This window comes from Rattus rattus, chromosome 4 (genome assembly GCF_011064425.1).
Source record: "Rattus rattus isolate New Zealand chromosome 4, Rrattus_CSIRO_v1, whole genome shotgun sequence".
NCBI classification, from domain to species: domain Eukaryota; kingdom Metazoa; phylum Chordata; class Mammalia; order Rodentia; family Muridae; genus Rattus; species Rattus rattus.
In genome coordinates, this window is record NC_046157.1 from 33,438,439 (window position 1) to 33,465,274 (window position 26,836).

The following is a 26,836-nucleotide window of genomic DNA, read 5'->3' on the forward strand; positions in this document are numbered from 1 at the left end:
TGATATAGCTGTCTGTGAATCATTTCTGCTCCTATAAGCAACCCGAATAAAACTCATGGGTTCAGCAAGTTGGACTTTGGTGGTATCTGTACTTTGATCTGTTGTGGATTCCCAATCTGGGGGTGAGTAGATAAGTGTGTTACATCTCCCCAGGATAAGTTTTGTCACATAACAAACCCCCAAGTGAGGATCTTAGAGGAGGCAGTACATTTTTCCTAATAATTTGTACATATTACTTTGAGATGTGATATGATCAAAAGATGAAACCTTCATGAATGGAAATAATACTTTATTTTAAATGGTGCTTTGAGATAGCTATGTTGTCCTTCTACTATGCTAGGAAAAAATGAGAAGATAAGCAAGATCTGCTATGAAGTGAAAAATCCTTAATAAATATCATATTGGTTGTCATCCTGAGGTTGGGGAAATTAGTGTCTGTTGTTAATAACTACCCTGTTAATAGTTATAGGTTATAGTGAATGAACCACAAGAGCAAAGTACTTAGTTCTCTATACTTAGCTTCTGTACCTGTGAAAATGGAAAAAGTTTTATTACCTTAAGAAACAACTGATATAAAAATAATTCAGAAAATATACATAAAAACACTCTCTGTTTGGCATTAAGTACTAAATGTTATTGTTAGTAAATTTGATTTAACAGTGTCTTCTTCTGTGTCAACAGCAGAAACATGTAAGTTTCCTTACTGTGGTAATAAAGAAAATCACTGTAATCAAACAGCTTACTAGTTAGTGTTTGGGTTTTATACCTTAGAATAGAATTGAACTTCAGAGCTTGAATGGAAGAGTCATATGGATCCTATGCAGGCTATCACAGATAGTGGAACCTCTGAGCTTTTTCTCTATTTCCTGCTATTCTTTCTCAGTTTCCTACACTGAAATCTCAGATTCACACAGCCTATAAACTAAATTCTGCCTTTAACAAGAACAATTGAAAATATACCTTTATAATATGCAATATCATAGAAACCATTTTAAATGTTTTGTTAAGAGAAATACACCCAGATGCTTAAAAACTTAAAAAATACTAATGGTGGAAGATGACAAATATATCATTAAAGACAGTGCTTATTAGAGAGAAAAACTCATAAAATGTTTAAATTACCCGAACACAAGAATTAACTATTATATCACTAAATATTGTATGAAGTTTGCCTAAAATAAAAAAATTACATTGTATTAAAATTAAAAACAGTTGTACTTTAAAGACATTAGGCAAATGGAAAGACAATTTACAAAACAGATAAAAATGCCTGCAGATCAAAATGTTACACAGGGCTGGTGATAGCTTATTGCTAGGGCACTTCCATAACTAGTCATGAGGCGCAGGAAAGTCCTACTTGTACTAAACACACAAAGCACTCAAAGTACTAGACAGTAAAAGATTTCCAATTTTTAAAACAGGCCAAGAAATTGAATAAATTTACTCAAGAAGATACACTGATTATTAATAAGCACTTAAAATGTTGAATTACTTAAGTCAGTGGAAATACAAACCAAAATAACACACTTCTCTATTTTCTACATTTAACATGTACCAGGTAAAATTAATACAATCTAAAATCCTTGTGAGCAAGGAGAAAAAGGAGAACTGGCCCACCAACACTACTGACACCTTTATAAAAAGGTATAGCTTTTCGTACAAAAGGTTTGTAATTCTCTAAAAAGTAAAGTGCAGGGGTTGGGGATTTAGCTCAGTGGTAGAGCGCTTGCCTAGGAAGCGCAAGGCCCTTGGTTCGGTCCCCAGCTCCGAAAAAAAGAACCAAAAAAAAAAAAAAAAAAAAAGTAAAGTGCAAAGTTTATTGATGAGTTTGCAATTTTACTCTTGGTGTGTAACAGGGAGGGATTTCAAACCACCATGTTAAATGAAACAACGTAGCTCTAAGAAGCCTCATATATGAGTACATTTCTATGAGATGCTCAGAATGAGCAAATCCAAAAGACACAAAGTAACCTGGTGCTTCCCAGAGCTGAAGGAATAAAGGGGGAATAACTTTTAAAAAGTACGTGTTTGTTTTGAGAGTGACAAAAATGTTCTGGAAATAAGACAGTGGTGATGGTTATCTACTTCAATGAATATATTAAAAAGGCAGTGGGCCACATGCATTACCCAGATGAGCTTTATGCTCTATGAATTGTTTCTCTGTAAAAGTTTTACAGATTAGGCTCAGACAATAGGTGATCCTTGGTAAAACACTGAGTACTAAAAAGTACTTGCACTAGCGCTACGGAACAGTTTCAGGAAGTAACTTGCCGGTCTGTAATGATGCTGACTGTGCTGCTGTCAGTTTTCTCTGGGCAGAGCTATGACGACTATATCTTCCAATCGGTCTGCACCTTTCTGTTTACACCTACTGACCCAATGGAGATGCTCAGATAACTCAATCTCAGGCGCATTAATACTGTTTGGATGATGAAAAGTGATAATCCAGCTAAAGACATTTAGCTTCAGAAAGGGAGTACCAACAAAAGAAAATGTCGTACCTTTTCAAGGAAAGCTGGTCTTTAAGGCTCTTGATTTCATCATCTTTAGCATGGATTTGGCGCTGTAATCTAAGCAAATAAGGAAGTAAGTCATAAAATGTTAGAAATAATTTTTCATTACCACAGAAAAGCCCCACTGTAGCTGAGAAAGGGACCAAGTATATCCTCTATGAATTCTGACCTTGAAAACAGCAAATAAATTCCTATAGCTCATTCCTGGAAATTTATCTCTGACTTTTTCTAACTTCTTAAAAAAAAAGAAAAGCACAAGAAGCTTCTGTAGTTCCTAACGTGCAGTCGCACTGCCACCTAGTGGCTGCAGGTAGATTAAAAAGGACAAATTCGGAATTTTCACTTTTATCAAATTTTGCACTTACTTGGACATTTTATTGATTCCAAAAGCCACTTGTTGGTTAAGAGATACAATGATCTTTTCTTTCTTTTTAATCAGCATTTGATTTTCCTGCCACCGAAATGTCACTGTTTTCAGTTGCCTTTTGTAATCCTGCTCAATAAAATATAGTTGGAGTGTTCAAGTCACCAAAAATTGAAAGAACCAAATCCACACTTAAGTTATCTTTAAAATAAACTTTATTATATAAGTACTTGAAAATAAATAAAAAACACTATACACCAAAGTTAAACAGACCCCAAACCTATACAATTTAATGAGCTTATTATATGATTAGCATTGCCATGAACAAGAAACTATGAAGTTTCACACTAAATATTTCACTGTCAGTACTGCGTATTTTATGTACTTAAAAACTACAGAAAAGAGCATTATATTCTCATGCATAACTCATGTCCATTTTGCGCATTCAGTACCAATTTTAGTATATGTGCCACTAAAGCTCAAGTACCACATCAAATTTCCATTATTCATTCATTCTTCCACCAATAGACAAGGTTAATTCCAATTCTTTTCCTATAGTGAATAAAGAATCAAGAAACATGGAGGACGCAGCTCTCTCTATGGTAAGGTATGGATGGAGTTCTCTGGGCATATGCTCAGGAGTGAGAAAGATGGGGCATACAGTGGTTGTGTTTTTAGCTCTGTGAGAAATCTCCACACTGATTTCCACAATGGCTGTATTTATTTGAACCCTAGCAAAAAGGAAAACGGGCTGAGTTTCATTAAATTCTCTAAGACAATGTTCCTCCAAGCTTAACACACACGAAGTACTCACTTCACATTCATACTGCAGTTTATAAAGCTGATGTTGATGAGCGAGCCGCTCCCTTTCAGTTTCCTTCAAGTCTGCACTGTCCTTCCCAGATGAGCCCTAAGCAAATGGAACAAGACTATTTATTTCTCTAAAAAGACACTCATAGTTTCTATTAACATGTTCTTACTGTACATAAAGTTGCCATCTATAACAACTCTGTAATAACTCCTACTCAGCCTTTAACCCTAACAGCTCATTAAATGGCACAACATTTAATTAAGTGGTAAGTTACTACTACTGCTGAGTGACATTCACGCTTGTCATCTGCAGTTTCTGCAGTGTTCTTAGGTGTATAGGGATCACCAAGGGATGTCACTCTCATCTTACGGTACTAAAGGGAGGATGTAACTTGCCTAAGATTACAGATAATAAATGCAAGGGCCTGAGCTCTAACTCAGGAGGACCAGCTGTCTGTCCTCAACGACAGCAGTGCAACAACTTAAGCAATGTTCACCTTCTCTACTCTATTATAAACAGGGTACTCACAGGGAACACATCATATAGCACATCTTATTTGCAGACAGTTCCATAGTTTTTGTATAAGTGATTACACAGTTTTCTACAAATTTGTGACAATTTTATTCTCATTTTGAATTCTTCTGAGTTACTAACATTAATGACTGAAGTTTAAATTTCAGTGTAAAAGCCAAAGCTATGTTAATTCAGTTAAAATATACATACTTTAATAGTAACTGCTTGTGATACATTCATATTTTATATCATATAGGAGCCTACCCAACTTTAAGCACGTGATATATATGTGTGTTTCAATCCTTCATCTACTTTGTGCAAATTGCTTTTTTGAGGAATAATTCACTTATATTTATAAGTATATCACTTCAAGCAGTGGATATTATCAGGGAAAAGAGCTAGAAAATGCTGCTATATACTAGAACTTTTTAGAAAATATTTCATAGTTGTGACCACATTTAATAAAAAGAAACAGATCAGAGTAGTTCTGATTACTTAGCATCTATTTTCGTGACATATCGTTTAGTGGGATTTATGTTAGTTTTTACTGTGTCGTCATCTCCCCGTCTGCTCTTCAAACTACTCAGAAACGTCTGACAAAAGGTCCACTTAAATGTGAAGTTTGTAGTCCCAATTATATTTTTAATCCTCATTATCTTGTTTTTTGTTGCTTTTCTTATCCCAACAGCATAAACTGCTAGGCTTCTCAAAACGGCACACTGCTCAAAGGACCTGGAGATAGCAAAGGTAACAGTTCTTTCGATAAGAAGGAGGTGGGGCTAAGCCCTCTCCAGTGCTCACCGGCTCTACCATGTCCAGGATATGCAGTTCGTCCAGACTACAGAACTTGTCCTCGGCTGCAGAGTCGTCCTGTGCATCACTTGTATCTGTTTTCACATATGCACTGAGTGTGCTCATGTCTACTTGTTCTGTCTCCAGCTGGTCGTCCTTCTCTACCATATATGAGCTATAGTGGAAACAGTAATGCGGCCTTGCTCAATGGTACAGTCCTTTTCACATAGGCTATTGCTTCTCAAATCAGCATTGTTCTGCCTCATGAGACATTTGGCAGTAGAAGGGTTCATGGTCAAGGTCTGGACAGTGTTCACACTATTCTCTACTTTTGAACATTTACAATGAATATCAATATATATGACATAGGAAATGCTCAAGGTCACTTTATTGTACATGGCAGTGTTTTCAAGAATTAATAAGATCAAAGGGTTTATTTTTCAAATTATAGCTATAGTTTCCAAGTGTTCAAACAGCCTTAATATTATATTATCATCACACTTCATAATTTACCCCAATGTAGAATTATATACATACGTCTGTCCAGGTGGTATCCTTTGAAGTTAAGCTTTAGTCTACATGTATACTTTTAACTATTTCAGTAAGCATTTAAGTCAGTCTCTGAGTGAAGAAGTTAATGTTACATGACTACTGAAGAGCCTTAAAGAAAAAAAATCATTGAGACTCTTTTCTTCAACAGTTAATAATAATCTGACCTACAGAAATATCAACTAAGACAAAGAACTATTTTTCTATAGAAGTTTCTCCAAAGCAATCTATGTTACGGACAAAGCATACCTTAGGAAAGACTGAACATTCATATACTTACGCCTGTTCGTCTTCTGAGTCCTTGTCCTGAAAGCAACACGACAAGATTTAGTAATGTGCACTGACCGGCTCAGCTCAGCTCTGTATCATTGATGCTGTACGCACTTATGTCTTCAGTCACCTATAAGACTCAAATGTTGAATTCTGTGACATACAGAACCACACTGTTCAAAAAAAAAATTCCTACCTACTCTGTTTCTCTTTTAAAAGAAGTGTTTGTGTCTCATTAAATTTATTTTATGATTTTGAAAATCACAGATTGAGATAACAGAGTTGAACACTGGACTTCATTTTGCAACTCTTAGGAAACCTGGGGACATAGTGTCTGTAATATTCATTATTTCTACACTAAATAAAGGGATTTCTGAAAAACTACAAGAAAAAAAATGAGCCTGACATGTGGAGACTAGACATAGAGATGAGATCACAACGGGAGGGAAATTATAAACATCCTTGTGTTTTCTGTTTACTAAAATCAACTAGAGCAGCAGCATATCAAATATCAAATAGAACCCATTTAAATGACACTTAATCTGCATCAATACAACCTAAACTAGAAATATTAACAAGTAGGAGCACTGACTTCTACTATCCCTGATTCTGAGTTTCCCTTACAGCTACTAGGTTGTACATACAAATTTGTTTTCTTATCTTTTTAAAAACAATTTTCTTTTACAATTTAGAAATACTGATTTCCACCTTGCTTCTAGTATATCTGAACACTTGAGTTGGATACTTGCTATGAAGACTGTTAATACTGAATATATCTAGTACCGTTGATCATTTCTTAAAGTCCTTTTTAGCTCTTCCCATGCAAACTTTTCACCAATACATTTCAGCCCCTTAACATGAATCTCTGCAATTTCTCTCCTGCACAGTGCCACGCAGTTTGAATGGCTGGATTCATTTCCAATCAAGTTTCTTTTTCCATATGGCTTCATCATAAAACAAAACAAAAGAAAACAAAATAAAAAACACCTTTCTGTCTTTTGCTTATTGTAACTCTGGGTGGAAGATATAAAAAATAATTAATCACCAATGGAGCTGTCCATAATGAAGATAAATTATAAGCTAAATAATTACTTAACCAAAGAAAGAGAATACATATAAAAAAATCTCTAAACATACTTAATATCCCTGTATTTGGCATGCAAAATTTGCTGTTTGTTTTTTTTTCCAGAGAGCCCTGGTAGGCAAAATAGGGCTATTGTTACACTGCTATGCCCACATGTTATAAATGCAACACAAAAAAGAAAGGAGGATACAGCTTCTCAGAGACCTTGTCACCACTTTGCATAATGCAAGCACACTTGCATGCGCTGATCATTTTCATGAGAATTCTTGATTAGAGAACTAGTCTGATGGCTATTCAGGGCTTGCTGTATAGACTAGCAAGGACTATTTACACTTATAAGAGTAGTGAGTACACAAACATAAAATACCTACAATAGGAACTTTTTGGTTTTTAGCATTTGAAAACTATATAAAACTTAATAAACCTAAAATATAACAAATTTGTTTCCCAATGTCTAAATGTAATCATAACAAAATGATCATTTTCAAAAAGTATCTTAATTTCTTTAATAAAACTCAACCGCAAAAAAAACTAGAATGTTAAAGAAACATTCATTAAATATATGCTAGCTTTTGCGGTATAAGCTTGAGACTTATAATTATTGTCTTATAAAATATGCAGCACTAATGAATGCTGCTCTACCACCTAACTAAATAGGAACTAGTAACGAATATACTCATACTTCTATTTAAATTCCAAAACGACTGAGAAATGTTATGACAATACCACTGATATTTTACTTATCAAATAAATTGATAAAATAAATATATAAATTATTATATTCTTAATCTTAGTATTTTATAAATTAATCTTCATTGACTGCATTAGTCATTAAAAGGTTTATATATGTTCCCATGACTAGTAGCTAATCAGAAGACTGTAGTTAGAGAAACTACAGTTTTGATATACAGAAGTATCAAAACTTTGAGTATACTCCAGATTAGAAAACTTACAATTTTTTTAACCACAAAGTTTACACTGAATAAATATGAGCAACATACTCCATTAAAAAAAAAAAATCCCCTGAGCTGACCGGTTGCCATAGCTTTCTGTACCAAGATCCAGTAGGGAGAGAGCTGGCTGGATTCTCAGAAGTGCAGACAATCCTGAGAGAGACCACCACTTCTGCTCACATTCCTGGCCCAAGAGGAACTACCCGGAGCCCTCTGGACACAGGAACCAAGGAACAGTCAGGGACAGGATCCTTCCAGTTTCCGCCTGCAACCAGAGCAGACCCTGTGACACAGTCCTCTGTACCCAGATTCTACCCAGAGAAAGTCAGTGTCCAGGAGTGCTGACACACAGGCTTACAAGAGGGTAAAGCCACTGTCAGAGACAGCAAGACCAGCTAACACCAGAGATAAGCAGATGGTGAGGGGCAAGGGAAAGAATCTAAGCAACAGAAACCAAGACCATTTGAAGCATCAGAACCCAGTTCTCCCACCACAGCAAACTCGTGATAACCCAACACTGGAAAAGCAAGACTTTGATTTAAAATCATAACTCATGACGATGTTGATGTTAGAGGTCTTTAAGAAGGACATAAATAACTCTCTTAAAGAAATATAAGACAACACAGGTAAACAAGTAGAAGCCCTTCTTAAAGAAGAAACACAAAAATCCCTTTCAGGTGACAGAAGAGAACAAAACCATCCAGGATCTAAAAATAGAAATAGAAACAATAAAGAAATAACAAAGGGAGACAACCCTGGAGATAGATAACCTAGGAAAGAGATCAGGAGTCATAGAAACAAGCATTAACAAAAGAGTACAAGAGATAAGAGAGAGAATCTCAGGGGCAGAAGATAGCATAGGAAAACACTGATAAAACCATCAAAGAAAATGTAAAATGCAAAAAGCTCCTAATCCAAAGTATCAAAGAAATCCAGGACATAATGAAAAGATCAAACCTAAGGATAATAGGAACAGAAGAGAACAAAGATTCCCAACTTAAAGGGACAGTAAATAAATTCAAAAAAATTATAGAAGAAAACTTCCCTAAACTAAAGAAAGAGATGCTCATAAACATACAAGAAGCCTACAGAACTCCAAATAGATTTGGACCAGAAAAGAAACACCTCCCGTCACATAATAGTGAAAACACCAAATGCACAAAACAAAGAAAGAATATTAAAAGCAGTAAGGGAAAAAGGTAAAGTAACATATAAAGGCAGACCTATCAGAATTACACCAGACTTCTCACCAGAGATTATGGAAACCTGAAGATCCTGGACAGGTGTCATACAGACCCTAAGACAACACAAATGCCAGCACAGGCTACTATATCCAGCAAAACTCTCAATTAACATAGATGGAGAAACCAAGATATTCCATGACAAAACCAAATTTACACAATATCTTTCTATAAATCCAGCCCTACAAAGGATAATAAATGGAAAACTCCAACACTAGGACTGAAACTTTACCCTAGAAAAAGCAAGAAATTAATAATTTCAGCTAACCCCAAATAAGAGAGTCACACAAACACAATTACACCTCTAACAATAAAAATAACAAGAAATGACAATCACTATTCCCTGTATCTCTTAAGATCAATAGGCTCAATTCCCCAATAAAAAGACATAGACAAACAGACTGGATATGCAAAGAGAACCCAGCATTTTGCTGAATACAGGAAACACATCTGAGTGACAAAGACAGACACAACCTCAGAGTTAAAGGCTAGAAAACAATCTTCCAAGCAAATGATCCCAAAAGAAGCAGGAGTAGCCATTCTAATAATGAATAAAATCAACGTTCAACCAAAAGTTATCAAAAAAGATAAAGAAGACACCATATTACAGGAAAAATCCACCAAGAGGAATTCTCAACCCTACATTCATAAAAGAAACCTTACTAAAGCTCAAAGCACACATTGCACCTCATACAATAATAGTGGAAGACTTCAACACCCACTCTCATCAATGAATGATCATGGAAACCAAAAGTAAACAGAGAAACAGTAAAACTAACAGAGTTATGAGCCAAATGAATTTAACAGATATCTTTAGAACATTTCACCCTAAAACCAAAGAATATATCTTCTTCTCAGCACCTCACGGTACCTTCTCCAAAATTGACCATATAATTGGTCACAAAACAAGCTTCAACAGACATAAGAAGACTGAAATAATCCCATGTATCCATGTATCCTATCAGACCACCACAGACTAAGGCTGGTATTCAATAACAACAAAAACAACAGAAAGCCCACATACACATGGAAGTTGAACAAAGCTCTACTCAATGATAACTTGGTCAACGAAGAAATAAATTAAAGAATTTTTAGAATTTAATGAAAATGAAGGCACAACATAACCAAACTTATGGGATACAATGAAAGCAGTGCTAAACGGAAACGTGATAGCTCTGAGTGCCTCCAAAAAGAAACTAGAGAGAGCATACATTAGCAGCTTGACAGCACGCCTAAAAGCTCTAGGAAACAAAGTAAGCAAATACACTCAAGAGGAGTAGAAGGCAGGCAATAATCAAACTCATTGTTGAAATCAACCAAGTAGAAACAAAAAGAACTATACAAACAATCAATAAAATCTGGAGCTGGTTCTTTGAGAAAAGAACAAGACAGACAAACCCTTAGCCAGACTAACCAGAGGGAACAGAGATTGTATCCAAATTAACAAAATCAGAAATGAAAAGGGAGACATAACAACAGAAACTGAGGAAATTCAAAAGATCATTAGATCCTACTACAAAAGCCTATACTCAACAAACGTGGAAAATCCCGATGAAATAGATAATTTTCTAGACAGTTACCAGGTATCAAATTTAAATCAGGATCAGATAAACCATCTAAATAGTCCCATAACACCTAAAGAAATAGAAGCAGTCATTAAAAGTTTCCCAACTAAACACAAACCCCAGGACCAGATGGGTTTAGTGCAGATTTCTATCAGACCTTCATAGAAGACCTCATACCAATACTGTGCAAACTATTTCACAAAACAGAAACAGACGGAGCACTACCAAATTCCTTCTATGAAGCCACAATTATGCTTATACCTAAACCACACAAAGACCCAACAAAGGAAGAGAACTTTAGAACAATTTCCCTATGAGTATCAATGCAAAAACACTGAATAAAATTCTCGCAAACAAAATCCAAGAACACATCAAAGGGATCATCCATCATGATCAAGTAGGCTTCATCCAAGGCATGCAGGGATGGTTAAATATATAGAAATCCATCAATGTAATTCACTATATAAACAAACTCAAAGAAAAAAAAAAGCATGATTATCTCATTAGATGCTGACAAAGCATTTGACAAAATTCGGAAACCTCTTCATGTTCAGAATACAACAAATCAATAGCCAACATCAAACTAAATGGAAAGAAACTTAAAGTAATCCCACTAAAATCAGGGACTTGACAAGACTGTCCACTCTCTCCCTACTTATTCAATATAGTACTGGAATAATCAGAGCAATCAGACAGCAAAAGGAGGTCAAAGGTATCAATACAAGTTGGAAAGGAAGAAGTCAAAATATCACTATTTGCAGATGATAAGATAGTATACTTAAGTGACCCCCAAAATTCCACCAGAGAACTCCTAAACTCGATAACAACTTCAGCAAAGTGGCTGGATATATAATTAATTCAAACAAAATTCCTACTCAATTCTTTATAACGATAGAAAGAGCAATTTGCAAGTTCATTTGGAATAACAAAAAACCCAGGATAGCAAAAACTATACTCAACAATAAAAGAACTCCTGGGGAAAATCACAATCCCTGACTTCAAGCAGTATTACAGAGCAATAGTGATAAAAACTGTATGGTATTGGTACAAAGACAGGCAGGTAGATCAATGGGATCTTTGACAAAGGAGCTAAAACCATCCAGTGGAAAAAAGATTACATTTTCAAAAAATGGGACTAGTTAAAGTGGTGGTCAGCATGTAGAAGAACACAAATCAATCCAGTCTTATCCATCCTGTACAAAGCTTAAGTCCAAGTGGATCAAGGACCTGCACATCAAACCAGATGCACTCAAACTAATAGAAGAAAAAGTGGGGAAGAGCCTTGAACACACAGGCACTGGAGAAAATTTCCTGAACAAAACATCAATGGCTTATGCTCTAAGATCAAGAATCGACAAATTGGACCTCATAAAACTGCAAAGCTTCTGTAAGGAAGAGGACAATTAGGATAAAAGGGCAACCAGCATATTGGGAAAAGATCTTTACCATCCGACAGATATATAATATCCAATATATACAACGAACTCAAGAAGTTAGTCTCCAGAGAGTCAAATAACCCTATTAAAAATGGGGTACAAAGGTAAATTCTCAACTGAGGAATATCGAATGCCTGAGAAAGTACCTAAAGAAATGTTCAACAACTTTAGTCATCACGGTAATGCAAATCAAAACAATCCTGAGATTCTACCTCACATCAGTCAGAATGGCCATGACTAAAAAAAAAAAAATTCAGGTGTCAACAGATACTGGTGAGGATGTGGAAAAAGAGGAACACTCCTCCATTGTTGGTGGGATTGCAAGCTGGTACAACCACTCTGGAACCTCAGTCTGGAGGTCCCTCAGAAAATTGGATATAGGACCCAACTATACCACTCCTGGGCATATATACAAAAGATGCTCTAAAATATAACAAGGACATATACCCAAAAGATGTTCCAACATACAATACAGACACATATTCCACTATGTTCATAGCAGCCTTATTTATAATAGCTGGAAGCTGGAAAGAACCCAGATGTCCCTCAACAGAGGAATGGATACAGAAAATGTAGTACATTTACACAATGGAGTACTACTCAGCTATTAAAACATGACTTCATGAATTTCATAGGCAAATGAATTGAACTAGAAAATATCATTCTGAGTGAAGTAACCCAAACCAAAAAACACATAGTACGTACTCACTGATAAGTGGATATTAGCCTAAAAGTGTGGACTTCCCAAGATACAATCCACAAACCACATGAAGCTCAAGAAGGAGGATGACCGAAGTACAGATGCTTTAGAAGGGGGAAATATTCATAGGAGGAAATACACAGACAAAGTTTAGGGGAATGTCAGGAGGGCAATTGGGAAGGGGTAGATGGATGGGTAGGAGAACACCCTCATAGAAGGGGTAAGGGGGATGAGACAGAGGTTTGTGGATGGGAAACCGGGAAAGGGGGTAACATTTGAAATGTAAATAACAAAATACAAAAAGAAAAAAGAAAAAAAATCCCTATTTTTCTTTATGGCTCTCTAAGCAAATGAAATGTTTTGATAAAATGACCCATAGTGACTTTTTTTTTTGCAGCTGACATTAGTGTGAGAAAAGGGCAATGTAAGATTTCTTAAAACACTTTGGAACAGAGTAGGAATGTGAGAAAAGAAAGCTATGAAAATCTGAAGGCATTCTTAAAAGTGGGTGTGAAATGCAGAAATTAATGAAATTATCAAATGACTAATTTAAGATTGTTCAATATATAAAATACATAGATATTTTATATATATACATTCCATAACTTTTTGAGTAACTTTATGTCCCTGAGGATGAATTTGAGTTTTATCTGTGAAGATGCAGTAAGCCTCAGGTAGTAATGGTCAGACATCTCTGTTGTAATGCCAGTGCAGGGTCTTACCTTTCTATTACTCTTACTTCTTTTCTTTTTCTTTGTTTTACTTTTGACCTATATGATAAAAATAAGGCATTTATTTAATATGCTATTCACATCATACAATGAATTTTATGCAATATTTCATCTAACTACTATAATTTTCTTCTAACACTTATTTTTCTAAATTTTTGTTTTTTCTAGAATGTATTTTTCTACATTTTTAGTGGAAAAAATATTATAATTAATGTAACATCAATTTTCTACCCTTGAAATGAACATAAGAAAGAATGCATACAAAAAACAAAATGAAAACAAATGAGAAACATACTTTTTGAAGAGAAATAATATATTTATACCCACATCTGTAAGGCAACTAGTTATCTGCTTAGCACTCAGATTTCATCCTGATTTATTAAATTATATTTCCGTGTTAGAAAAATTGAAATATTTTCTTATTTTTAGTTTTTCTTCTTTCTACGTGTCCTACATCTCAGTTCTTTCCCTCCCAAATGTACTTCCATTGATTGCGACTAAAAGAAAAAAGCTAACACAGTGCTTGACTTTTGGCAAAATAATTTCTGAAGGAGAAGCTACGGTAATGAGGACATGTTGTGTGGAGAGTCACTTCAGTGCAGACTCTGTGTGAACACTACTGCCTCCAGTGCATGAGGGTAGTGCATGCAACCCTGGAAAGTGCAGAATAATTCCTTCACAGTTAAATATTAAATCTTATACCTCCTGAAGATCTTTAACAGATTCAGTTGAAGATTCACTCGGTATTGAGGCTACATCTTTATTTATTTCTGCTAACTGTATTTCAGTGTTTGATTTCACATCTATATTGTATTCCATCACAGGTGGACTCAATTCTTCTTCATCATTCTGTAAGTCTTCTACTTCTATACCTATGTTACAAAAAGAAAAGTTCATAATTTAAGAGCAGAGTTTTGAAAACTTTAGCCTTTTATTACAATTATAAAAATATTTGCTAGGCTAGCGAGACAGTGCAGTGGGTAAAGGCTTTCGCCTTCAGGCCTAATGCCCTGAGCCTGGTTGCCAGAATCCACATGGTAGAGGGCGGGAACCAACTCTAGCAAAATGTCCTCTGATTTCTAAACTTGCACTAAATGGCAAGAATACAAACATTTCCCATTGCCACATGAAAATTGCAACTCCTACTTACCCAAAAATCACAGGCACCAGTGAGCCTGGAACCTCTTAGTATAAACCAAAATGATATAATATCTCATTGATAATTATAAAGATTCCAAGTTTTAAGTACTTTAGGATATACGTACAATCTAAACACTAAGGTATTAAATTCTGCTGTTGACCTTATTAGAAATACAGCTAATATTATTTTATAGAATAAAAATATAAAACAAAAAGCAAGGAAATCTAGATCATTTTGTCTTTCCGTTTTTATAAAATTAGTAACTATACCATATTATATGATTTTCTTTGAATCTTTGCTCATTTTCATTGTCACAAAGACTCTGTCTTAAAATTTCCAGAGATGACCCAACATTTAACCTCAAGCAAACCCATAGTACTATTTTCTAAAAATTAATTTTAGAATGTATATATTTTTAACTTGTAGTTGTTTAAGATGTGTGTGTGCATGCTTACATCTGTGTGTGCATGCGTGTGTGCGTGCGTGTGTGCAGCAAGAGGATATGGTGTATAGGTGCTTATGAGTAGCCTGATATGGGTGGTAGAAACTGAAGTGGGGTCCTCTGCAGGAATAGCAAGTGCTCTTATTCAGCGAGCAGTCCGACTGGCCCCCAAACTTTATTGTTTGAAGCCTCCAAATGGGAATTACTAAACCAGGCAGGGAGTCATGTGTTGCAGTCACTTATATCTAGATATTTGGAAGGCTAATATAGCAAAGTTGCTTGGTCCCCTGAATACAGAACTATAGACAATAAAGTGATAAGCAAATAGAGGGAGCAGACTGCATTTTTGCCTGCTGAAGTCCTGAGTGTGAAAGTCTGGAATGCTATCCTTCAGTAAGCACTGAAGTCAAATCAGAGGAAGTCATATACATACTAGGTTCAGCTGCCCAACAGCAAGTTGATTGTTATTTTCTAAGCTTTTCGTTAATGTATAGCTTATGATATAGTTTATCTAAACACATGTCAATAACATATTTATGCCTTAGGGATTCTGAGTTAAAATACCACTTATGAATTTTGAGTTTAAATAAACTTACGCTGACTGCCTGTTATTGACTGTAGAGTAATTCCTATAGTAAACAGAAAAAAAAAAATTAGAAATGTAATTGCAAGCAAAATGACCAAATTTCTGATTAGAATTAAGAAAAGCAGAAAACCTTTATAGAGAATTAATCTATTCCAGAACTGTCTAGAAAAGAACAAGCATCGATGACTAATGCACTTTAGACAAAGTATAATCTATTACATAATAGCTGTAAAGTCAGGGAGCATCAACACTTCATTTTTTTAAAGTAAAATAGATCCATCATTTTCCCCTTCCCTGTATTCCCTCCTATCCCAAACTCCCCCTCCCTTCTTCTTGAAATTACCTTTTTCTTTAGTTATGGTCACATGTGCATACATATAAACAAAAGTCTGCTCTACCCATTTAGTGTTACTTGTATAAGATTTCAGAGCTGCCCACTTCGTACCGGATAACCAACTAGGGACCTTATTTCTGAGGACACTACTTCTCTCACTCTTAGAGGTTGGTTAAGTATATACAGTTCTTTTACTCTAGAGGTGGGGAGCCATGAGATTCTTCCTTTCCATGTCATGTCTACTGGTGATGGACTTCTTCAGTTCTTGATTAGGTAGTTATATTGTTAGTGAAGCTTCTCGGCCATTTTTATACACAATCTCCCAGCAGTGTTCCTTGTCCTCTGCCACTTACAATCTTTCTGTCCCCTCTTCTGGAATGTTCCCTGAGCTTTAGGCATAAGAGCTGTGTTGTAGATGTATCAGTTGAGGCCGTACACCCATTATCACTTCAATAGGAACTTTAAACTGAGTAGCAATTCTTATTTACTATTAGTCTAAGACTATGAAGAAATATTCTAAGACTATGAAGGAATGTTCATGAAATGCACAGCAAGTTTCCACTGAAGGTTTGAGTCTTTCAAGCCACATAGATTATCCGATCACAACTCCATTCCCTGTCCTTGTCTGTCAGTCTACTGAGCATCTGCCATATGTAACAGGCTGTATTGGACCCTACAGATTAAATGGTAAAGCCTAAAAAAAAGAATCTTCAAGTAGATATAGTGGCAATAATGGATGTTGTTGGACCAGTAAATGAAAACTAAAATTTTAATGATTAAGAGATAGTGCTATTAAAGGAATTTGAACATAAACTCTTTAAGCGAAAACTGCTTGAAATGGTCTGGACTTAATTACTGCTCAGAGCCCTTTCCTCAAATGTATGCATGTATATATGTATGTGTGTGTGTGTGTGTAATATATATATATATATATATATATATATATATATATATATGTAAATGTATTGTTAAAGGCTTCCAAATTATATTCAAGAATTCTTTTCTAATATTTACATGATAAAATTTAGTGTCTTCTTATACTGAAAAAAGGACCTAAAATCATAAATAGGAAAACGAAGAATTCCTAAACATAGAACAGACACTCAGAAATGGCTTGCTGGCTAATGTAAGTAATGATTTAATACCTTGTTGATAGCAGGATAACATCCTCTGGATGATTTCTGGTACTGGTATGCCTAGATAAATGGACAGCTGATGATAATCAAGGGAGATATTCTCAATGGGATTCTCCTTGACTTTGTCAATATCGTCTTGTTTCATCCCAAGGCGCAGAAGGATATCAGAAACTTTTTTCCAAATTGAATTGAACTGTGTCTCAGAGAGACCATTCATCAGAATCTCACTGAGAAGGATATCTCTGTACTTGCAGAGCCTCAGAATATCTGCAGACTTAGAGAGATCAGAAGATGGTGGTTCCATATCCCAGCCTTTTCTGGGTGCAGGGAATACATTCAGATGTTTAATGAGTGCTAATAAGAGGCACAAGTCAAACTGTTTGGACTGTGGTAGCTCCTTGTTTGGGGGATAAAGCAGATGCCATGATCCACCCAAAGGGTGATTTGTCCAAAGGTGATTGTAGTAGGGTTCCAGCACATTCTTGTGTATAAGCAGCTCTTTTTTCAAAAGGGTGGGTGGCATAGCCTCATCAAATATTTGCCGGACAATGTCAGTACCAGAAATAATAATTATATGAAGCAGATGATAGAAATAATTATAATCAAGTTTGAAGATAGGCACTTCATCTGAAAATGAATTTGGAGAAGTCAAAAAAATCCACATTAATGTTCTTTTTCTATGTGGTCTCTCACATTGCATCCTAAGTTCCTATAGGGCAGGAAGTGTTTCAAGAAATGAAGTACAGAAGAATCTTACCATAGTCAGTGCTTAATAAGCATGCTGTTCTGTTTAGCTATCAAAAACTCCACACAAAAAGAGCAGGTTCCCAAGCAGAAAGAACTGCAGATTCTCCTAACTCAGAAGGCTTTCAACTATCTGTGATTTTATTTAAGTAAATTAACATTGTCAACATAATGGCAAAGTAGTTCTAGAAATCCTGGAATTAACCAGGAATAGTATGTTTTTAGGTTTAATTATAATTTACATAAATAATTTTATTTATATTTTCCAAAAAAATCAGTCCATGCAGAAGGTTGTGTGTGAAAAGCAGTGCACGCACAGTCTAGCACTCACTGAGTCATGCTGTCTGAGTGAGCAACGTCTAAGCTTTAAAGGTTATTCATGTTAAAGTACATATCACTACTGTCTATCACATTAGACGGCTCAGATATATACTAGCCTATGTAGTTATCTAACGAGCTTTGTTTATTCAAAGCACAGTCCACAGACCAGAAATATTGGCACCTACCTGAGGCTCTGAGTCCTGCAGAAGTTTGAATACCATTGCAAACCTACCCATTTCTTTGGACATCTGCAGTTTGTCTGATTTTGTAATCATCAGATGATAGAATTTACAATGCATTTATCTAATAAACTGAATAATTATGTTGGTATTTCAACAATTAAATGGAATGAGGCAGCAGACTAAACTATTTAGTATTTTCCATTTTAGTAGTACTTCAAGAGAAATCGGGCTGAAATTAGTGGAAGTCAGTCTATAGAGTTTAGTTTTAATTAGTAACAAATGATGTAATTCATTATAAAATAACTACTATTTTATCGCTTTTGGTTTCTTTCTTAAAAACTTTTTACATTAATAACTTTTATGCTTAATATAATTGATATACAATGAAAAAACAATTTATTAGTAAATGTCTTATAAGAGCTTTTTAAACTGCCAAATATAGAGCAGGCCAGCATTAGGGTCATCGAGTCTCCCTAGTAAAAAGGGCTGACCAAACTTGTCTTCCATGAGGCCAGGGGCCTATATGGTCTCTGAATGCTAAATAGACTACTTCCTTGGACAATCCTAAAGAGGTGACATGCACATTTATGCTGCTTGGCTCCAAGCTCCAAAATGTTCATTCCTTGCATTTTAGATCGCTCACACAGTTGCTCTCCTAAGAGAGAAAAAAAGTCTCCTGAGGTAAATCCTACTGTACACTCACAAGCATGTTCCAGAGTTAGCATGTCTCTCCAGTGCCAAAATGGTATGAGAGCCACACACTGGCTGGCGTTTTTGTCTGTGGGTTCTAGTATGTAGCAAGCACTATTTGGTGATATATTCATGAAGACTGTGGATGGTAACCATAAATAATTGCACGACTGCTAACAGAATCATACTTTATAGACAGTAAAAAAAAGTTAATATTTTCAGTAGGAGTCATAAAAATAAAGTAATACCTTTTGGATCTGATTTTAAATTGAATTTCGGTCTAATATCAGTATCAGTTAATTCCATAGACATCAAATTCTTGTAACTGCAAGTAGAAAAGAAAGTAATATTGAAAAGTACCAGTCAGTCCAAAATTTTAGAATAAGCAGCGTTGCGGATTTTGTTAACCTAAAAATAATCTGAAAGTAAAGGAAAAGACACTTTGATTAAAAGTAAGAATCACAAGAAATGACAACTTGACACTGAAAGTGTCACTATAAATCAGAAGTGCAGAGTCCTGACAAATTCTCAAAGAGCTTTATGAGGCAAAAACTATGTGGTAGCTGATAAAAGGAAAATAAAAGAATTAGCATTGTAAAGATAAATAATATCAAACAAGAAATCTTTCTTGTTGATCACACAAATAAAAAGGTAAAGATAACTCACTGAATTTCTAGAGATGTTTAAAAAATAATAAATAAGCTCTTGCAAAAATATTGTATTAACATACATAGTTTGAATGAATGGAAGAAGCACAAAAAATTATTAAACAGGTAAATGTTGCCAATAAGTGAAAACTCTGTATTTTTGCTTTAAAATGAACTTTGCATCACAAAAACCAAAACCCAAAACAAAACTAAAAAACCAAAAATCAGAAACAAACAAACAAAAAACCCAAACACTAATACTAAGAAGTAAATATCAAGGTAGCTACTGTTTGTTGATAAGATATCTTAACCTAAGTGTCATTATGTAAAAAAATTTAAAACTTTAACAATATGAATTATTAGTAAAAATTGATTAATAGGAATTACCCAAAACAGCGGAAAGAATTGCAAATTGGTAAAACTAGGTATAAAAAATTAACAGTATCTAATAACTTGAAAATAAGCTTTAAAAGGAATAAAAATTCTAACTCTATTATATTCATACATTATGTATTCATATTTACCACCATTGATATAGTTTACAATTATAAATAATCCAAGTATCTATCAACAGTGGTATAAATGTTGCAATAAAACAAAATGACAGGAAGAAAATAACACAAATGAGTCACACAGTATATAGTTTAGGAATGAACAAAACAAATGTGTCTGTACATACAAGGTTCTGCACAGAAAACAAACTGTATTATTAGCAAAACTTATGCAATTTTGAGAATAGATTATAGTAGGTTACAAACGTATATTAAAAATTCTAGGGCAATTGCTTCACTAAATAGAGTAAAACTAACAGGAAAGCCATGTAAAGAGATGGTGCGGCAGTTAAGAGATACTGTTACTGTTAAGTTACTGTTCTTGCAGAAGACCCCAATTCAGTGTCCAGCACCCACACGGTGACTCACAAATAAAAACAAGAAAATGGGAAAAAAAGATGGTAGATTCAAATCATCTAATTAGCTGCAGAATATTATTCATGTAATATATATGGAATAAAGACTAACATAAAGGCAAAGATTAAAAAATTAGAAAAGCATAATGTCTATGACATCCACAAAAATAAAAATAACTTTCAATGAGATATACAAGTTGAAATGAATGGATACAAAATAAGTGGAAATGTTAATACCAGACAAAGAGACTTGATGCAGGATTGTAAGGGATAATGAGGTTTTTTATAAAGGGTATGCTTTTATCATCCAATAAAACAACTTACAAATAAAGAAATAAGGATAAAATATATACAGCAGACAACTTTTTCAAAGTAAAGCAAGTCAAGAAAAGATACCATGCTTTTATGTTTTAGGCAGTATTTTGTATAACGTGCACAAACTAGTAAGTGAGACCACACTCTTACCCTCACTTATCAACTGCTTATATTCTGGCAAGCATGCAAGTATAATAAACATCAAATGTTTTGAAGGGCATAAAAAGAATTATGAGGAACCTCACACTCATTAACTAGGCAAAAGCAAACAGTGTCAGAGGTAGGAGCACTGAGGGTGAAACCCTTCTGCCCGCAGGTAAACCCCAGAGATTCCTTAGGATGACACAGTTGAGAAGCCAAAAGCTCATCACATGAGTCAAAGCAGAATGATGGTAGAAGCTACAGCAAGGTCAACAAGACCGAAGGCTGCCATGTTAAGAGCATTGTGAAGTTTCTGAAATACTGTCAAACACAGAAATCATTTATTTGCATTCTTATCATTAAAAAGTCCTAGGGACAGTTAAACAAACAAGAGGCTTTGGAAAAAAAAAAAACAAAGATGCAGATAAACTAATTAAGGAGCTGTTTTAGGATGGCCACATTATGGAAAGCATGCTATAGATTCAATGTCATATCTAAAAAAACCTCTTTAATATTCTTTACAGACTTGAGAAAAGAATCATAAAATTCACGTAGAAATAAAGACCCCCAAATAGACAAAACCATTCTAAGTAGAAAGAAGAATGTTGGGGATTTAGCAACACCTAGTTTCTAATTATATTAAATAGTCAAAGAAAAAAAACATGGTACTGACAAAACAGACATATAGATTAATGAAATATAGCAGAGAAACCGCAAATAAGCCAGGGTAGCTTTACCCACTGGATTAATGGCAAATATTTAAAAACACATGCTAAAGAAAAACCAGATTCACAAACACGTCTATCTCCAGCTCAGGGTCATTCAACATCTGCTCTGAACTCTGCTCTGACAAATGCACTCAGGCATGTAAACACCCACACAGACAGTTACATATAAATATAATTTAAAAATAAAAACAAAAGTAAATCTTAAAAAAAAAAAAGGAAAACTGGACACCTACAAGAATAAAATTAGATCTGTATCTGTCACCCTACAACAAAAAGTCAATTTAACACGGATCCTGTGTGTGTGTGTGTGTGTGTGTGTGTGTGTGTGTGTGTGTGTGTGTGAGAGAGGAGAGAGAGAGAGAGAGAGAGAGAGAGAGAGAGAGAGAGAAGATGCACCCATGCGTGTAAGAAAAGGGAAAGGGATGGATTAGAAGAATTTATATTACAGTTTCTAATTTCGATAGCAATACTCTGAGCCTGTATTACATAGGTACTACTCAGCAACATGCTTTTCTCACCTAAGAAATAGAAAGATTTTAAATTGAAGACAAGCTCTGAGGCCTACATAGCTCTGATAAATGAAGTTTTTATATTGTAACAATAAGCTTATGTTATTTTAGGAAAATGTTTGTATTCAGGAAGCGGTTAGTTTTATAGTTAATGGTAACCATATGATTTTCCTTATGTTTTCAAATGTAAATATGCACAGTAGACGGACTAGAAGGGGAGAGACGAGCACTCTCTCTGATCCTTTTTCATACTGAACACTATGAAGTCGGTGGTCTAAAACTGAGAAAACACAAGTGCAGCACCTCACACACGCTGAGCATGTGAGCAGCACACACATGCTCAGAAAAAGAAAAAATTAACAAAATGTTTTATTTCAAGCTTACCTTGGTCCTAAGTTTTCAATGGTTATATATTCATCCTTTCTCACCACTTCAAACTGCAAGTGATGGAGAAAAAAAAGCCCTAAAATAGTTCAATTTTCAAAATTCTTTAAGTTCTTAGCTTCCACATTTAGAAAAAGATAATTAGAATAAAACTACAAAGCGTATAAGACAAATGACACAATTAAAATCTAAGCAACATAAAATACCACTCAAATAAAAAACTAGAATAGTTAAAAGCAATCAATTTTACATCATTCATATGACTTGAATGTCAAAGTTAAAATATAAAAGCATGAGTAAATAAACAGTATGATAAATTAAAAAAATAGGATTCACTCATAGTTTTAATTTTAAATGATTTACCTTAAACTAAAAGTTCAAAATATTCTATTACTTAAAACTAAAATGAATACTATGTTTTATTTAACATTTATTTATTTAGGATATGAAACGTTAAACAGACATTAGGAAGTTATTTACAGACTAAATAGGCCTTTGATTCAACACCCAGGTTCATCAAAAGAGAAAACAAAAGATTCAAAATGGCTAAAGTTATTTTTAATTTAAGATGGCAAAAAAAGCAGTTAAATTATCACACTTAATTATTTGTGGTCTATAATACATTATTCAGCAGTAGTTCACTGATGGTATATTTATCTGTTTGTATTTCTTAAATTTTCTACATAGAATGCAGGCAAGAAAAAGAAGAACTCACCAATATTTTGACAATTCCAGGAACATCACACTGTAGCATCCTTACCATGTCGCCTGCACAGCCGTCTTTCAAACATTTTTGCCCACTAAAACTCTAAAATTGTTCATAGAAAAACAATAAGTATAAAAACATCAGTACCATACAAATCTGAGCCACTAAAGGCATGAAGCAGATGATGTCACATGACAAACTGAAAGCTGTGACAGGCTACTCAGAGCATGTATTATCAGTGTGTATTTATAGCACTTTAACTATACAGACTTCAAACCCTTTAAGGAGCTTTACAACCTAAAGTGTACATGTAACTGTTGGAAACTTACAGCAACATGTACTGACTAAGCACAGACAGTATTGAATGTCTAAAAGCTAGTTAAGGATTCTAGAGAAAAGGAAAGAATAAAAACAGTGAGTTCTCTGGTTCTGATCTTTCTTTTGGTTAACTTACTTCTATTTCTTATATGTCTCTGTCAAATACTGAAAAATATCTATTGCTCCATGAACCATATAACCTAAAAAGTATTTCTCACTTAAAAAGGAATAGCAATGCTTTATGCTTTACTTTTAGAGAGCGACATGTCATCTCATACTCTTGTCAGTTCTTTCCAACATACACAAACCCTCTGAAATATGTACACTTTACTATCATATCAGAGCTTAGAAATAATAACCATAGTGAACTTATCAGTCTAATGTAATAAAACTAGTAAGTGGCTCAAGCTAGACTTGATCCCAAATCTGCCACCCCATCCTAATGTTCTTTTTATTGTACGGTAAATGCCTAAGGTTTTTTTCTTGTTTTCCTAATGTAAAACTTGTAGAACTTAAAGTTATAAAGCAAATACGACCACAAAAAAATAATTAATAAAGGAAAGGGCTCTGAGTTTCACTTTAATGTTAGTGGTAAGCACTCAATTTATCATAACTATCATAACTAAATAAAATAACTGCATATTTGAACACTAAATTTTCTTATTTTCCATCTTTAAAATAAAGCGCATCCTTAAACTGAGGGTGACAAGAAGAAAATCACCAGAGAATTGAGAGTAAAAGGAGGGAGAGAAGAGAGTGTCGAGTGACCGGAAGACTCCAGAGACAGCAGGGAAGAAGGCAGAGGTGTGCTGTGGTGTGACCGCTTTATGGAGGGAGAGACTGCAATACCTGATCACTTTCTCCTGGATACTTTAAGTTCTTGAACTTTTTCCAACAAATTTTATGGAAGTAAATACAGCAACTTTTACTGCACATTAGCTGAAAAAATCCCTTAGAGAAAAAAAAAGAAATATAGATCAGGTAAACATAGAAATACCTTTTCTTATCTGTTAATTTATAGAGTATTCTTTTTATAATTTAATTTTACATAACATTCAAAATTTCCTACCAAGGCCCATAGAAACCAGATGAACTTCTGATATTGCAGAATTACTAAAGTTAGAAAAATAAGACCACAAGATCAAAACTGCTTACATTCCTCCCTTTACCTTTGTTCCTCAACCAAAGAATGACAATGAAAGTGATCATTTAATTAGTAACACGAGCCCCGAGAGTTGCCCATTTCTTAGTATATATGTTACTATTCTCAATTTCTACCATTTTTCATTGTAAAGTGGAAATTTTGAGGACTTCATACATAAGCACTGCATCTACATCAGTCTTAGCCCCCTTGTCTTTCATTAATTTATTTTTTACCTATTACTATACATACATATGTATTTGTATGTATATATGTACATATATATGTACATATGCATGTATATACAAACTATTGGTTCCATTCAGTGTTGCAAGTCTATGCTTGTGCCCTGGGCTAACTCCCTTAGGACTGGACAATCTATGCTGGAAATCTAAGCTCCTCCTTGGAAGAAAATGATCCTTCCTTTTCCAGCGGGTATTGGGTACAAGGAGCTCTTCGTCATCCATTTCCATCTGCAGTGGCAGATCACCTGCTGTCAATATGCCAGTTGTGTTCAGGCAAGCCTACTTTAGGTGTCATGGGTGGATTTTCCCTTTCAAGTCTAGGGGACTTGTCCATGTAGCAGCAAGAGTGCTGGGCTTCTGGCTCTTACAAACTCTCCACCTCCTTTTCTGTAATTTTAGCCAAAGGAGAACCAACTACTGCCATTTTCTAACTGTATGACCAATACAATATCTAACTGTAGTCTTAAACTTTTATCCTTATTCCCACAGATAGTGTGGCTCTCACTCTTCATCAGAGAAGCTTTTCTTTGCAACAGAGATTATTTCAGAAATCCACAACTGGTTAAAATATAGAGAATAGATTATTTTACTTTTGAATAAAGCGCAAACAATCATAACTTCAGAGGCAGATGAATATTACAAAACTAACCTATTCTACTGACTCACAGATTATAGTAGGTATTGATTGTGAATGGATGTTCTCAGAGACAATCTACTTCTTAACTATATTACCATTATAATTAAAGAAAACACTGTTCTTTTTTTTTCTTCCGGGGCTGGGACAAAATCCGGAACCTACCCTTACCTCAGTAGAGCTCTGCCACAAAGCCACATAATATATACCCTATGTAGTATTTTGATATGATAATAATAAAACAATTTTAACTGTTCAATTTTATAAAATTTAAAATAACTAGTTGTCAATAATATCAATAATAAAATGCTTAATAATTATGTTACCTTATAGTTGGTGTTCTTTAAAATGTCAGCTTCACAAGAACGCTCACAATCAAGATAACTGCAAATGGTCTCTTTCGTTATATTACTTTCAGTTGTTTTGATAAAATTATCAAGACTATCCTAGAATTTAAAAATGTACATTCTTGTGAATTAGCTATAATTAGTTAAGTCAGTAACACATTCAAAATTTACCTTAAGTACATATACACATATCCTAATTATATGTGTGTGTGTGTGTGTGTGTGTGTGTGTGTGTGTGTGTAAATAGTAACAAGAAATATTTTACCCTTCTGAAAATATATGAATAGAAAATCCCTAAGTTGAAAAGAATAGATTCCTTACAGGGAGAAAGTAGGCATATGTGTATTTGAAACTATATTTCTTTTAATTATTTTAACTCACAATATGTTCCTATCAAGAACTATATGTATTTGTGTGTTTCTATGTATCTACCTATCTATCTCAATCAAAAATGGAGCCAAGCAAGAGACACTGACAGTGGAACCATTAGAACAATACAATGTGACAATAGCACAGTAGGCAGAAGTATCATACAGAAATATTTCCTCAATGTCCAGTACTGCCTGGAATACAATTTTTCATTTTAAACAAACTAAATGTAAGGTCCTTCATACTTTTTAAAGAGACAATGTTGTAAGATATCAAATGGAATTATTATTAATAAACTAAGAGTATATCTAATATACTTTATATAAATAATCTTTACATGTTATTTA

At 34.4% G+C, this 26,836-nt stretch overlaps 1 protein-coding gene across 1 annotated transcript in view; it reads right to left on the reverse strand.

The window, feature by feature from the left end:
- The window catches only part of Dzip3 (DAZ interacting zinc finger protein 3), a 62,724-nt gene that overhangs the window by 15,054 nt on the left and 20,834 nt on the right, over positions 1–26,836 (reverse strand). Inside the window, exons 10-23 of the mRNA XM_032900261.1 lie at positions 26,100–26,219; positions 24,603–24,704; positions 23,445–23,537; positions 22,730–22,782; positions 19,347–19,423; positions 17,171–17,788; positions 15,702–15,734; positions 14,225–14,394; positions 13,514–13,561; positions 5,823–5,848; positions 5,003–5,168; positions 3,692–3,787; positions 2,879–3,006; positions 2,502–2,570 (exon numbers count right to left, since the gene is read on the reverse strand). Of these exons, the coding sequence (XP_032756152.1) occupies positions 2,502–2,570; positions 2,879–3,006; positions 3,692–3,787; positions 5,003–5,168; positions 5,823–5,848; positions 13,514–13,561; positions 14,225–14,394; positions 15,702–15,734; positions 17,171–17,788; positions 19,347–19,423; positions 22,730–22,782; positions 23,445–23,537; positions 24,603–24,704; positions 26,100–26,219 (1,799 nt within the window). The remainder of the gene's footprint in view (positions 1–2,501; positions 2,571–2,878; positions 3,007–3,691; positions 3,788–5,002; positions 5,169–5,822; positions 5,849–13,513; positions 13,562–14,224; positions 14,395–15,701; positions 15,735–17,170; positions 17,789–19,346; positions 19,424–22,729; positions 22,783–23,444; positions 23,538–24,602; positions 24,705–26,099; positions 26,220–26,836) is intronic.